At 40.1% G+C, this 15,399-nt stretch overlaps 1 protein-coding gene, 1 long non-coding RNA gene and 1 pseudogene across 2 annotated transcripts; 2 read left to right on the forward strand and 1 right to left on the reverse strand.

The window, feature by feature from the left end:
* Nucleotides 1-1,938: 1,938 nt before the first annotated feature.
* On the reverse strand, nt 1,939-2,739 carry LOC121781666 (probable CCR4-associated factor 1 homolog 11). The gene has a single exon (XM_042179379.1). It carries the CDS (start codon nt 2,737-2,739, stop codon nt 1,939-1,941), a length of 801 nt encoding a protein of 266 aa, XP_042035313.1.
* Nucleotides 2,740-4,181: 1,442 nt separating this feature from the next.
* On the forward strand, nt 4,182-15,381 carry LOC121781667 (annotated as a pseudogene).
* Nucleotides 6,311-7,058, forward strand: LOC121782300. Its single transcript, XR_006046291.1, has 2 exons — nt 6,311-6,764; nt 6,935-7,058. It is a non-coding gene; the product is annotated as an uncharacterized LOC121782300 (long non-coding RNA).
* Nucleotides 15,382-15,399: the final 18 nt, after the last annotated feature.

A 15,399-nucleotide genomic window follows, 5' to 3' on the forward strand; every position in this document is an offset into this window, starting at 1 on the left:
ATATTATAATATTTGGATTTAATGTCATACTAAGATCGTTTTAGGTCATGCTTTGTTAGCATGACCTACAAATTACCTAATTATGACCTAAAAGTGCCCTAATTATGATATTGTTCTGCGTTTCTGTATTTAAATCCAGTTTTGCATAGATCAAAACCCTATATATATATATATATATATATATGATGTATGCATTCTTCCTATATTCTATTCTATATGTCTAGATTTTATTACATAATCTAGATATTCTACAATTTGCTGTATGCATTCTTCCTATATTCTATTCTATATGTCTAGATTTTATTACATAATCTAGATATTCAACTACATAATTGTAGAGAAATTCTACTACAAAATATCTCCACAAAATCAAGTTTATTCTATAATTTGAACAAGTTTTAAGGCCTAATTTTATTAATATACTAGCTTAAAATTTATGTTTATTATTCAAATTCAAATTTACGTATTTTTTTTTTCATTTTTCTAAAATCATCAATTCCATCAAAACTTTAATTAATATAAACTTATATAAAAATGTATGTCTCTTCTCCCAATCAAAAGTTAATAAGAGTATTTAATTTGTGAAAATTATTTATAAATTTTTAAGTTTTAGATGAGATAATGTTCAATAATCAATCTTGTTCTTTCAAAAAATAAATAAATAAATAAATTTAAACTATATGCGAGCATCCGCAACGCGTCTCTTATCCGTCTCGTCTCCGAGAGAGGAGACGGCAGCGAGACGGCAATGCAGCCCTCCGTCTCGGTCTCGTCTCGTCGGGCGTCTCGTCCCGGAGGGAGAGTTGGCGAGACAGCTCGCCACGCGCCAGCGCCACGTGGCGAGCGCTGGCGCTAGGCGTGGAGCCCACTCGCCGGCCCGCGAGTGGGCGTCGTCATGCTGACGCAATAAATATTTTTTTTAATTCGATTTTAATAAAAAAAATTTAAAAAATTAAAACGGTAATATTACCGCTCAACGGTAAATTTATTTTTTTGAGTTTTACAGCCCACGTGATTCTACCGCCCACGCTAACTCTAGGATGATCTAATGGAGCACATTTGGGCAAAATTTGGCAACCTGTAGACGCACATGATAATCATTAGACAACTCTTTCTTCTGCTTCTTTGTGTTTTGAGATTTTGAATCTAGAGAGAGTGAGCGGAAGATTTTAAATTATGCATTTTTATTTTTTTAGGATTTTATTAATGTGCTTTTTTATTTTTTTATTTTTTTAAGTTGTAATTTTATTTTATTTAATGAAGTGTGTTTTTATTAATTGAATTTGTTAGAAGTAAAAAATGAAATTGAATGAATAGTTAATGGATGAGATGGTTAAGAGATGGAGGGATGCATGTGCTGTCTCTTAATTAAGAGACGTGGTGAAAAGTATAGTGGGGCCATAAATAGTGAAAAGATGAGACGGTTAAGAGACAGATAAGAGACTCTGTCGCGGATGACTTATAACTTTACATTAATATTTCAAAGCAGGTATTTTAAAATTTTTAAGAAAAATCCACGTGCATCACCGCCACGGCGCCACTTCTAAATTCATCCGTCTTTTGCTCAAATACCAAGACAAATAAATACTCCAAAATTCACTAATACGGTAAATACCACAATGAATTCAAAATCAAAGTAAAATTATTAGCACAATTAATGAGACTTGCAAGTAAACTACTGCGTACTAATTATGATATTCACAAGTGACCTCTTGCATGGTGTTTAAAAGATGATGCCTAAAGGTTAATTCTCATTAATCTTCCAAGTTTCAAATATGATGATGCAAATTGTAATCTTGTTCAAATGAAGATAAGAAATTCTAACAGACACTATATATAGCAATTCAAAAATCCATTATGATTAATTTGTACTAGAAAGTAAAGTAAAGGTGATTTACAATCACAAGAAGTAACATTGAAATGAATAGCTACTATCATCTAACAGGTGAGTCCATATAATAGATAGTTGAATCGGTGAAGCATAGCACAAACGGAGGAAGCGTGGTTGGAGTTGAGGACAAGCCTAGTGAAGACTTGCATAGTGAGGAGACTGTCTGAGCCGGCATGATGGCTCTTCCCAGCAGCCCGCTCGACGCTCAAACTCCGAGCCACGGCGTCGAGGCCACCGTGAAGCGCAAAGGAGCGGGTGATGGGCTTCAAATCGTAGACCTGAATGCCCAAAAAGCGACGCAGCAGCAGCATGAAGTGTTGGAGATGGATGGGCAGGGCCTCCCTCGTAAGAATCTTGATCAAGAACCCGAAGTCGTAGAGCCCATGGAAAGTGACCCAGGCCCGGCCCATTCCAAGGCCGGATTTGAGGAAGTAGGCAGCGAAGAAACGGGAGTTGATACCCCTGCGCTTGTGCTCCGCGAAGTTGATGCCCTGATCGCGGAGGAACGCGATAGACTCCGGATTGTAGCGGTCGTAGTCGGAGTCGAAGTCGCGGAAGTTGAACTCCCAGACGTAGAAGGTGGCGGGTGTGCCGAGAGTGGGGAGGTTGCCGTGGGCGTCGGAGAGGGTCAGCCCCAGTTGGATGATGTTCAAAGCGTCCACGTTTCTCTTCATCAACGCGTAAAGATGGGCGGCTGAGAGAGACGAGACGCTCCCCTCGGGCTTGTAGATGGTGCCCGGGAATTCGGTGTCCATCGACGCGAACCTGAATTGCTTCAAACACCCTTTGATCAGACGAAATTCGGCATCCAGGTTGCTTTGCCAAACCTTTCTCACCACCACAGCCATAATAATTCGATCTCAAATTTCTCTCTTTTGCTTTCGGTAATTCTGATTTCTCTCTTAGAATATGATTTTGCTTTGTGATGGATGGAACTGCACATCTGTCTATATATAACAGATTATATCTTCCCTTCTCCGCTGTTTCTATTAAGGAAAGTAGTAATGATCTGCAAAATCTTACCTTATTCAAACTACTCCCTAACTAATGTATATAAGGAAATTTTAACATCTTTTCTTACTTACCTTATTCAAACTAACGGTATATATAATAACTGTCTTTTATGTTACAACTTAATTACATCTTTCATGTTAATCTGCTCCTTAATTAGTAATATAAGCTAAGGAATTTTATTTATTAATTAACTACTTTACTAACCGAACTGAAGGATGAAACCTTATTATTAAAATAGAATTAAACCTATTTATATACTCCATAATACATAAACTTGCTTTTGCTTTGCCTTTGACTCTTGAACTACTGTACAAACTTGATGCTGCTTCGGAGCATTGCAGAAGTGATCTCTTTGTAAATATGTGATCAGGTAATATCATGTGGAGGTGCAATAGTCATACAAAACTATTGTCTGTGTCACATCTGTATAGATTTTTTTACTGTAAGTCTGTAAAGTATAGAAGTTGTACTGTTTCCTGATCATGCAATTCTTGAGATAATATTTCTCTTCTCAATAAAAAGATTATGAAAGAGCTATTGTTCATCCAACTTTGTGTTTTCATGGTTTCCCCGCATTTCCATGTCCATTTCATAACTCGATGAGTGTTGACAGATATGTAAAAAGCAATTTGGGAACTGGCATACATGTTATGCAGTTTTAGAACGATGAATTGTCTAATGTCTGGCTAGTAGTATAGTGTGTTCTCTCTTGATTCTTCGTCATCTCCCTTGATATCATTTGTGAGTAAATATGCAGTTTGTACTTTGTTTCTCCGCTGAATTTATGAGAGAATTTTGATTTTTTCATATGATTTTTACTTAATTAATTGGTAGTTTTGGATCAACGATAACTGTGGAATGAGAAGTTGTTTTGCCTATATGTGTGTCTTTGCTATCTTTCTTATTGATTTGCAGAGTACTCTATGCCTCCGACCAATATTTAATAAGTGGGGACGACAATCTTAATGCTGCAATTGAAGAGAGTTTGAACTTTGAACTTGTTTTTAATTCCGAAAATGGCTGGGCGGTTGCAATGCACCGCCTAGTGCCGGCGCTCGGCTAGGCGGTGCGCTAGGCGCCATTGCGGATGGCCTAAACTTTCTACATCATAAATTATTTCTAATCAGACAGATCCATTAACCTCCAGTAAGCTATCTCTCTCTCTCTCTCGCTCTAATTTTTTTGGATTTTTCAGAAGCTTTGTGTTTACTCTAATGCTAAACGAAAATTCTATGATACGAGGGTTTTTCAATAAGGTGGACCAAGCACCAAACTTGTAGCTTCTGTGACATGTAAAAATCCATTATTCTTTAATTCATCGATCGTGTCTGATTGCTGCTGTAATATCACTCTACGCAGCGCCAATATCGAATTGTTACGATAAATTGGCAATTGTGGATATAGCTCAATCACTCCACGCTGTATTTAATTTTCTGCATTTATCTGAATTTATTAACGATTATTTGGATCGATGGTTATTATTTATTGTTGTATGCTTGCTGGAGCTGTTTGCATTATTGAACTTATGGGACTATTTAATGTGTTTTTCGACTCTTTATGGCTCAATATGTGTACCTGGCTTTGTGACAGTTTTTATGGTTACTGGATGATTTTGTGGTTCAGTATTTGTTCCTATTATATTTTTACAACACGTGTAAGGTAATTATACTCCATTACTGCTCATTAAGGATAATGAGTGCTCGGAAGAAGACGCCATTTCAAAAGCACAGAGAAGAGGAAGAGGCGAAGAAAAAGGTATTTTCTCTGCTCACTGACTCCTTTCAATTGCAATGAAGATAATTAAATTTTTTCCTTTTATTGAGCTTCGGTAATCTTCTTATATCCACACCTAATCTGTTGATATTTGCAGAGAGCAGAGGATGAAACTGCGCGGTTGTATCAGGAATTTGTAGAATCATTTCAAGCGGATAATACGCCTGGGTCAAAGGCTTTCGTGAGAGGTGGAACTATCAACCCAAATGAGAAGCTGAAGAATGATTCAGTAGGTTAGTTGCAATTATAGAACATGTCTATAACGTGGAGTACTGATCGTCTTTTCTTTTAATCCAGGGGTGGTGGTCTATGAATATGAATTGAAAATTGGATGGGGTAAATCTGTCTCTCTTCCATCACAGGCACTCCTGCTCCACCTCCTGGACATATGTGTTAGGATCGTCGATTGCAACATTAGTTTGATATTGTCCGCTTTGGGTCAAGCCCGCACGGATTTGTTTTTGGGTCACTCCCAAAAGACCTCAAACTAATTGGGGTTGGACAGGAATTATATACACCTTCCAACTTCCCTCCCTCATCCGATGTGGGATGGGTTTGTAACCCAACAAACCTCCCCTCAAACCGAGACCACATCGGGAACGCAGTCGACACGAACATGGGTCGTTCAAGCCCTGGCCCCTGGGTCATCCTGGGCCTGACTCTAACCCGAGTCCTTCAGGGCCCGACCCTAACCGGGGCTCATCCAGGCACAACCCATAGCCACCTGGGCTCTGATACCACTTGTTAGGATCGTCGACTGCAACATTAGTTTGATATTGTCCGCTTTGAGTCAAGCCCGCACGGATTTGTTTTTGGGTCACTCCCAAAAGCCTCAAACTAATTAGGGTTGGACAGGAATTATATACACCTTCCAACTTCCCTCCCTCATCCGATGTGGGATGGGTTTGTAACCCAACAATATGGCCATCAGGAGCAAGGAGGTGAGTTTGATGTTTTATTTCATCTGTTATCTGATTGATATTTTGAATGACTGCCGTATAGGCTCTTCCACTCATGGGATCTAATGCTATACTTTTTTAATCTATCTTCTAATCTTATGATAATCCATTCCTGTGTTGTTTCCAGGGGGCAACTGTCATTTTGTCCGGTCCTTCAGGTCCCCCAGTAACTGCTGCTGAAGTGAAAATATGTTTAGCGGTTTTTGCAGTCTATTATTGCTTTCATGCAGGAAAAGTGTTTAGTGACTGAAATATTGTATAACGCCCTTTTATTGAACTTTTGAGTTTTGACAATGTAATTTTGTTCACACCCTGCTATTTTCATGTAAAGATGGATATCGCCTTCATTACCAACAGCAAAAGGCCTGGGGCATGAAAAGGAAGCTGGGAGCACTTATGCTGCCGGGAAGAGCAAAGTACTTACTACTCCAGTCTTTCATGCTGTTTTCTGGTTCTCCTATTTTATTCAATATTGAATGATGTTATGTATTCCATCTTGTGATTTCGTACAGCGTGTGGTGATGGAACGGACGCTGACAGATACCCAAAGAGATGAATTTGAGGACATGCTACGTACATTGACATTGGAGAGAAGCCAGATAAAAGAAGCCATGGATTTTCTCTAGATAATGCTGATGCTGCAGGAGAGGTGATTGCTAAAGCTTATGTTTTATGTTGATAGAACAAGTTTGCTTGGCTTGAAAAATTATCGCATCAGGAAATGCAACTCATGCATGTCATGAGCTCGGTACAAAGGGCAAAATTCCAAGAAAGGACGCCGTGCAAAAATGTATCCGCCATTTGGACCATGAAAAACAAAGTTTCCAGACATGGTATAGACGCGAGAAGCTCTCGCGTGTTTAACTAAACACGCTTGAAGCTCTTGCGTGTTTTAACTAAACACGCATCAGGCTATCGCGTGTTTAACTAAACACGCGACACGCTCTCGCGTGTTTCGGGTAGACACAAATTCCAGCCCAAACGGCAGAGACCTCACTTTCCACTCGCGAATTCACTTCCAGCTCGCTCAATCTCTCACTCTCAGCGACGGCCAACGTTTCTAGCCGGCGAAAATCGAAGTGAATCCGTGATTTTGTTGCTCTAATTCCTATTTTAAGTGGTGTTAGGTAATTATTGACTATTAATTTCAATTATCATTGCTATATGTTAGTTAGTTATAGATTTAGGGTTTATGGCATTGAACTTGGTATTGAATTTTCGATTTTAATTTTGTTCAATATTTATCTAAGTATGTTGAATTTATAGTATATGATGTTATGTCGCACTTATTTTGCAGGTTTAATGGTGTTTGTGAGTTTATATTGGGATGGGAAAATTATTCAACTCCCAGGTTTGGGTGTTGCTTATGATCCCCCTCGTGCAAATTCATTTATTATATTGAATGAAAAGATATCATATTATCAGCTTGTATCAATGATATGTGAAAAAATTGGAATTGAGTTGGATGCACATACGATTGATTTAACATGGAGGCATCCTGTGGTTTTTAGTGGAGTGATGAATTATATAGCTACACCAGGGGATGCTAATTTGTTGGAGTATATGTTTGGTGAAAATCCACGTCAAATTGAACTTTTTATTGAATATACTCCTGTTCCCACTGCGTTGCAATTTGAACCACCTATCACTCATCATGATGTTGGAACATCTAGGAGAGATGGTTATCCTAGTTTTGATGTCGGGACATCTAGGAGGGATGATGAATATCATAGCTTTGAATTTAACACATCTGGGAGAGAGGTTGATGAACCACTAGATGTACCAAATTTGACATGTGATGGTTATGATGGTTCTGATAATTGTGATGGTTCGGATGGGTCTGATAATGGTGATGGTGCAGATGGTTCTGATAATTGTGATGGTGCAGATAATGTTGGTGGTGCAGATGACTCTGATTGTGATGGTTCCGATGGTTCTCAACCAAGTGATCTTGATTATAGTGCAGAATCGTGTGAAGATTCTACAGACGATGAGGCACTTGATATGATGGTTGAGAAGTATGTACAACCATCTGTTCGTGGGGAGCAATCTATTCCCAACTATGTGCCTGAAGGGTTACCATTTTTTCGATCATTACCATGTGAAGGCAGCCGTGGTTACTTTTCAGAAGACCATGGATTGGTTGATGAAGATATGTGGTATTGAGATGAGGATAATCCGAGACATATAGATGTGGGAACAAAATTTGATAGCAAATTGCAGTTGAAAACTGCTATCACATTATGGCATGTGGGAACAGGTCGGATGTATGAGGTTATGGATAGTCATTCAAGAAGATGACATGCAGTTTGTAGGGACCCATTTGGTCCGAAAAGAATAGGCAGGGACCTTGGGCAACGCTACCCATGTAATTGGGAGGTTAAAGCAACGTTTAAGAAACGTGATGGTAGCTGGTCTATCAACTCATGGGTTGATCGTCATTGCTGTATGGGAGATCACGATCCAAGTGAACATGTTAATCTTACATCATCCATGATTGCTCTCTGCATTCGAAGTCAAATTGAAAACCATGCAGCATTCAAGCCTTCTGCAGTACATACATATATCAAAGATAAATTTCACGTGAAAATCAGCTACAAGAAAGCATGGTACGCTCGCAGAAAAGCTATTGAGCTTGTATATGGTGGGTGGGAGGGGTCCTTCAGACAACTCCCCAGCTACCTGACTGAGTTGCAAACTCAAAATCCGGGGACAATCGTTGAGTGGTTGCATGACCCTGTATTGAGTCAAGGTAATACAAAGGTGTTCCGCTACGTATTTTGGGCATTTGAGCCAGCAATAGAGGCGTTCCAAGTAGCAAAGCCGGTCTTATCAGTTGATGGGACTCACCTGCGTGGAAGATTGAAAGGTAAACTACTTGCTGCAGTAGGTTACGATGCAAATAAGAATTGTTTGCCTGTTGCTTTTGCTATTGTCGATGAAGAAACAAACGAGAGTTGGAGTTGGTTTTTGAATCTTGTGAGAGTGCATATTATAAAGCATGACCAGGAAGTGTGCATAATAAGTGACAGACATCAAGGCATTATAAATGCCATGAAGGCTGATGTGTGGAAAGAGGCACCAGTTGGTTATCATCGATTCTGTTTAATTCACGTTAGATCGAATGTGTTACAAAGACACAAAGTCCCCGGAGTGAAGAAATGGGTATGGATAATGGGTGAAGTGAGTGAGGAGCGGAGATATTGGACTGCAAGGCGTGAATTAGAAAAGGTGAGTCCAGAAGCTCTGAGGTATCTCGAAACCACCATAGATAGATCACAATGGACTATGGCACACGATGAATTTCGTCGATGGGGTGAGACATCTACTAACATGGCCGAGTGTTATAATAATGTGTTGTTAGCTGCGAGGGAACTCCCAATTAGAGCTATCGTTGATATTACATTCTGGCGGACCATCAACTGGTTTGTTAACCGAACGACTCTAGCCAAACAATGTCAGACACCTTTGACACCGTGGGCTTGGGAGTTATTTCAGAAGAATGACTAATGAAGGAGACGTCATCATGTTAGGACTACAAGCATAGCACGTGGCATCTATGATGTGCTAACCTATCACAGAGGTCCGGGTAGAGGCCATAATATACATGTTGTAGATTACCGTGAAAAGATATGCTCATGTGGAAAGTGGCAGACCTGGAGAATGCCTTGCTCTCACGCTGTTGCGGTGCTGAGAGAACGCAGTGATGACATCTTTAGTCATGTTGATACACGATACCACACATATGTTTGGATTCACCAGTACGCAGGTATGTTGTTTAAATACTTTGTATTCTTTCATTTTTATCATGTCTTACATCTGCACTTTTATGCAGCTGTGTTCCGTCCACTGAGACACCAAGATTATTGGTATGAACCTGAATGGACACTCGAATGTTCACCAGCACGGCTACTTCCTCGTTCACGTGGGCGATACAACAGAAGGAGGATACACAACCAAATGGATGAGCGCGAAGAAGATGCGCCAAGAGCTTCTCCTCGATGCCGCCTTTGTGGAGAGACCGGCCATAATAGAAGAAAGTGCACTTTAGGACGTGTTATGTAGTTATTTTATGTTTGAGAATCGTGATTGAGGGTTGGAGTTTATTATGTGTTTGAACCAAGATTAAGCCTGAAATGACATTCTTAAGTAATATTGTTTACAAAAAATTCGACAGAGTTTACTTTATTTATTGATCAATCCACCTGTAATAAATCAATCAACATATAATAAGTCAACAGTACATCTCAAATCAATCCACCAGTAATAAATAGACAATACATCTAATGATATTATTCTACTTAAATGACGAAGGTGTATATTTACTCGGGCCTTTTCCTCTGTTGTCACGGCTAGACCTTCTACGTGGGAACATACCCATAATTGTCTGAGACAAACTTGGTCTGGAGCATTCCTTATCGGGACGGGATGTATGTGAACTGCTACTAGGTCGATCGAGTTGAATACTACTCCTAGGAGGGTCAATATGCTATCTCCTCGTGGGGCGCTCTATGTAGGCACTACTCCTAGGAGCAACATCATCATCATCATCAGCATCTTCATCATCATCATCATCATCAGCAGCATCATCATCATCATTTGTTGGAGAGTGCACGATATGGACATCCGAAAAGAATGAATCCTGTGTAGTAGGATTCCATGGTAGCCCAACTCTATCTAATGGAGTCACCCAACTAGACTGTGGCGCGTCTGACCAAGTAGGAAACCAACTAGAGGGATCTGGTGCTGGTGGATTTTGCATTTCGGGCTCACCAGCAAAATTGTCGATGAGTGCATCCAAATCTATGTTATCATCTGAATTAATATTTTCTTCATTTGCTGCTTGTGATGACCCTGGCATGCCTTGGGACATTCTGAAATGCCGTGAATAACCATGCCCGCCTGTTCGGATACCTCTCTGGCCAATACCGCGAGCTCTTCGGATAAACCCCCGGGACATATCCACATCAGTGCGCTGTGTGGAAGGTATGACCGTGCGTTCACTCTCACCGCACTCGGTGAGGCAGTTAAGAGCAAGACTGTTAATCTCGTGCAACAATCCTACGACGTCTGCTGGGTCAAAACCGCGCGACATCTGAAATATACGTGCCAATGTCTCCGCCTGTAACAAATAAAACATGCATATTTAAAGATGTCAATTAAATATGTTGTCATTAAATACACAAATGAGATGAAACAACCAAACTTAAGAAACTTACATTAATGCACATGGCGTGTTGTTTGTATGTATACGTGCCGTTGTAAAATCCGGTCTCAAAGTGGGCATTCTCTCCCACGCCCAAAGCTGAAGGAGCACTGACGGACCTCCAATGTCTGTCCTTTTGCCCATAGACGCCTCACAGAGATTATGGTATAATGCAGCAAGTGCAGCACTCGCCCAACTAATCATAGAGGCAGCCTCTACATCTCGAAGTTGGGTCAACCACATGAGAGGTATCTTACACCCTGAGCCGTCGGGTAAGATCAACCCTCCCAATAGCACAAGCACAAGCACAATCATACGTGCCCGTTGAATGTAGGCTTCATCTTCGAGACCATCTCCTAACGGTTGAATTGTCATCCTATGTATTAGCGCGGATGCCAAGATACCGTTTTCCTTCATCTCGCTTTGAAGGGGATGGAAGCCCAAGAGCTCTTCACATAAACCCCTCCACCCAGTTTCACAAAACCCATTTCCTGTGAAGGGTACTCCATCTACACGTAAAGCCCATAATACTTGAACGTCTTGTAATGTAATGGTAGTTTCCCCTACGGGAAGATGGAATGTATGAGTCTCTGGCCTCCAACGCTCAACTAAAGCTGTGATCAACGAATGATCTACATCCAGAGCCTTACCACAGAAAAGAACTCCACCTAAACCAAACCTACAAACATAATCAATCACGCGTCTGTGATGATTATCGATTTCCCAGAAATGTCCCTCAAAGCGCCGAATATTGAACGAGGTTGTTTCCTGGCCTGCCCACGCCTTGCGTGATATATGACTGTGCTGATAATGCAAAACAGAAGGATATTCTGGTCCATATCGCGACATCCTAATATAATCAAAATTTAACATGTTTAATTATAAACGAAATTTTATTAAAAAAATTTCACTTAATAAATTCAACCAAATTCAACAAATTAACATCAAATTCAACAAATTAACACCATGTTCAACCATATTCAATAATTCAACAATAGTTCAACCAAATTCAATAATTCAACAAAATATCAATCACATTCACCACATTAACACCAAATGCAACAAAATAACACCAAATTCAACAAAACATCAACCAAATTTAATCACCACATTAACACCAAATGCAACTAAATAACACCAAATTCAACAAAACATCAACCAAATTGAATAATTCAACATCAAATACAACCAAATTCAAGATAAAATCAACCAAATTGAATAATTCAACACCAAATTCAACAAAACGATTTCTACCCCATGAACCCTAACTATTATAACCCCACCTAAAATATACCAATAAAAACGAAAATAAGGGTTGAAAGTTACCTAACAACACTTCAAATTGGAATGGGAGAGCTAATTAGCGGACTAGGCTTCGAATTTGGCTGGTTGGGCAGAATTTTCGCCGATTTTCTTCTCTTCTTCGCGTAATGTCGTATGTTCTGCCGTCTGGAGTGATTTTGTGGAGCAAGGAGACACGCGAGAGCGTGTCGCGTGTTTTCTTTAAACACGCGAGAGGAAGACGCGTCTCTTCTTTAATACACGCGAGAGGAAGACGTGTCTCTTCTTTTTAACACGCGAGAGGAATATGCGTCTATACTTTTAAGACACGCGAGAAGCTCTCGCGTCTATACCATGGCTGGAATCTTTTTTTTTCAGGGTCCAAATGGCGGATACATTTTGCCATAACGTCCCTTCTTGGAATTTTGCCCGGTACAAAGATAGGTGGACTCTGCTTGCCAACTTGACTAATGTCTCTATATAAATATGTGCATTATTGTTTTTCAGGTGGTTGAAGTATTAATTGAGTCTTTGACTCTTAAAGAAACTCCAATTCCCACAAATGTTGCTTGACTCATGCTAGTCTCAGACATCCTGCACAATAGCAGCGCTCCTGTGAAAAATGCATCTGCTTATCGCACCAAATTTGAAGCAACTTTACCAGACATTGTGGAAAGCTTTAATGACTTGTATCGTAGTGTAACTGGACGAATTACAGCTGAAGCCCTTAAGGTAATGCTTACCTTGTTCAATATCTTGAAAATTTTGTCTGACTTACCTTGTCAGAAATTAAGGTTTCTCTTCTGACATTTTCAGGAGCGTGTTTTGAAAGTTCTTCAAGTATGGGCTGATTGGTTTCTGTTCTCGGATGCATATGTCAATGGATTGCGAGCTACCTTTCTTCGATCTAGTAACTCAGGTGTAATCCCTTTCCATTCTATATGTGGTGATGCCCCTGAGCTAGAGAGGAAGACTGGTTCTGCAGAAGCAGGTGATGGGGAAAAGTTCAACCAAGATGCTGCTTTAGCAATTGGTAAAGGAGCTGCCATGAGAGAGTTGTTGAGTTTGCCCCTTACCGAACTGGAAAGACGTTGCAGACACAATGGGTTATCTCTGGTTGGTGGAAGAGAAATGATGGTTGCTCGACTGCTTTATCTGGAAGAGGCGGAAAAGCAAAGGGGCTACGAATTAGATGATGAGTTAAAGTCTGCTCATAGCCAGTCAAGCTCTGGAAGATACCCAAGTGGACAGAAGGAACCAAACTCGGAAATGGATCTGGGGAAAATATCAGTAAGGGGTGGTAAAATGGATAATAATATGCAGTCAATGGGGAAAGGACCAATTCTTTCCTCCCCAAATTCGCAATCTGACATTAACAATAGTGAAGGAAAAAATGAATCAATTCTCCCTTCCTCTAAGTGGGCTAGAGAGGACGAGGAGAGTGATGAGGAGCGTGATAGAAGCACTAGAGGCCTGGGGTTGACTTATTCATCTTCTGGTAGTGAGAATGCTGGTGATGCTGCCTACAAAACAGAGGAGCCTGAGCTTATTACCGATGCCACTAATTCAACACAACTAGATAGTGGGGTGAATGAAGGGCAGAGGTACAATGCACTTCTTTCTGTAATTAACTTTACAAAAGATATAACTCCTTTTGGTTTGGAGCTGAATTAGTTATGTATTCAATCATTTTTTTCTGAAGTTAACATGATAATCCCCATGTCCCATAAAAATATGCATTTTGGGTTGGGCACGGATTTTAATACACAATTGGTAAAGTAAGAGAGACGTAGAAAGAAAAAGTAATTAAGTTATTGTTAGTGGAGATTGAGTCGCCCTTCATTAGAGAGAAAGGAGTTTCCAAAATAAGTAAGTGCATATTCTCGCGGGACGGACTAAAAAGGAAAGAGTGCATATTCTTGTGGGGTGGAGGGAGTATGTCTTAATCTCTTGAATTGTCATTAGAGAAAGGGAGTTCAAGGGTCTTTAGTCTTCCCATTTCCCCAATTTCTGTGATATATCCTCACCAATATTAGCCCTTTGCTAGAGTAGATTTTTATTTTAATTTGGAATGTGCTTTTGGGTTGACACGATGATGCTTGTACTTGAAGTAGGTGTGAGTTATGATTCAGTTTCAGCTCATGTTTCTGATTGTTTCAAACTAATAAATTGTAGCAGTAGTTTTATTTTTTGGAACATCAAGAGTTCTGTGTAGAAGTTCAGATTTACTTGATTTTATTTTGTTCAATTTCTGAGCACCTTGTCTAATGTGAATAATATACATGATTCTGTTGCAGACAAAAAATGAGGCGTCTTGAGGTTGCTTTGATGGAATACCGTCAATCCCTTGAAGAACAGGGGATAAAGAATCCTGAGGAAATCGAGAGAAAAGTTGCTGTGCACAGGAGCCGGCTGCAGGCTGAATATGGTCTAGTCGACTCAAATGCTCATGTGTCAGGCAAAAGTAAGTACTAATGTTTAGAAGAGAGTGTCACTCCATAATTTTTGTAATGCTAAACAGGCCAACCTCAAATTCCCTGCCACTATCATTAATCATGTAAAATGTTGTGTGTATGTGATTTAGAGTAAGGAAGCCACTGTCTTGACAGTTCTAGAATATTTTGCTTCCTCAAAAGCTTTCAATGTATCTATTGCTGAAATCCCAAACTTCGACATAGCATTCATGTGAAATCTGACCACTTAACACTGTCAAACTGCAGAGATATTGTCTGAGAGGAGGGAGCCACGAGATGACTCACGTGAGCCATCAAAAAAGCGTCGCCGTAGCCAAAGCAGAAGCCAAAGCCCTCAATGGGAATCATCCATCCGAGACAGAGATAGGGATAATGATGTGAACAGAGACCGGGACAGACGGCGTGAACGGGACAGACCACACGAGATGGATAGTGATAGAGGAAGGGAGCGGGATAGGGACCATGACAAGAGTGGCAGCAGGGAGTGGGATGATTACGATAGAGAAAGGACCCGCGAGAGAGATAGAGATAGGGAAAGGGAAAGGGAAAGGAGGGTAAAATGAAGTCGCCGACAAATGAGAAATCATGCGAAGATTACTCGGAAGAATACTCGAATACGGTGAAGTTTGAACTAATATTTAGATTGTCAAATGAAAGTTAAAGACTTTTGCTTGATCAGCTTTGAAACCTTCCTTGCAAATATGTAGCAAAGTGCTTTTCATTTCAAGCACAACATTTATTGTTTTTATTGATCGCATTACCAGGTTAGTAGTTTTGCTGTTAGATCTATGGATTGTTTGA

Source organism: Salvia splendens, chromosome 20 (genome assembly GCF_004379255.2).
Source record: "Salvia splendens isolate huo1 chromosome 20, SspV2, whole genome shotgun sequence".
In the NCBI taxonomy this organism is placed as follows: domain Eukaryota; kingdom Viridiplantae; phylum Streptophyta; class Magnoliopsida; order Lamiales; family Lamiaceae; genus Salvia; species Salvia splendens.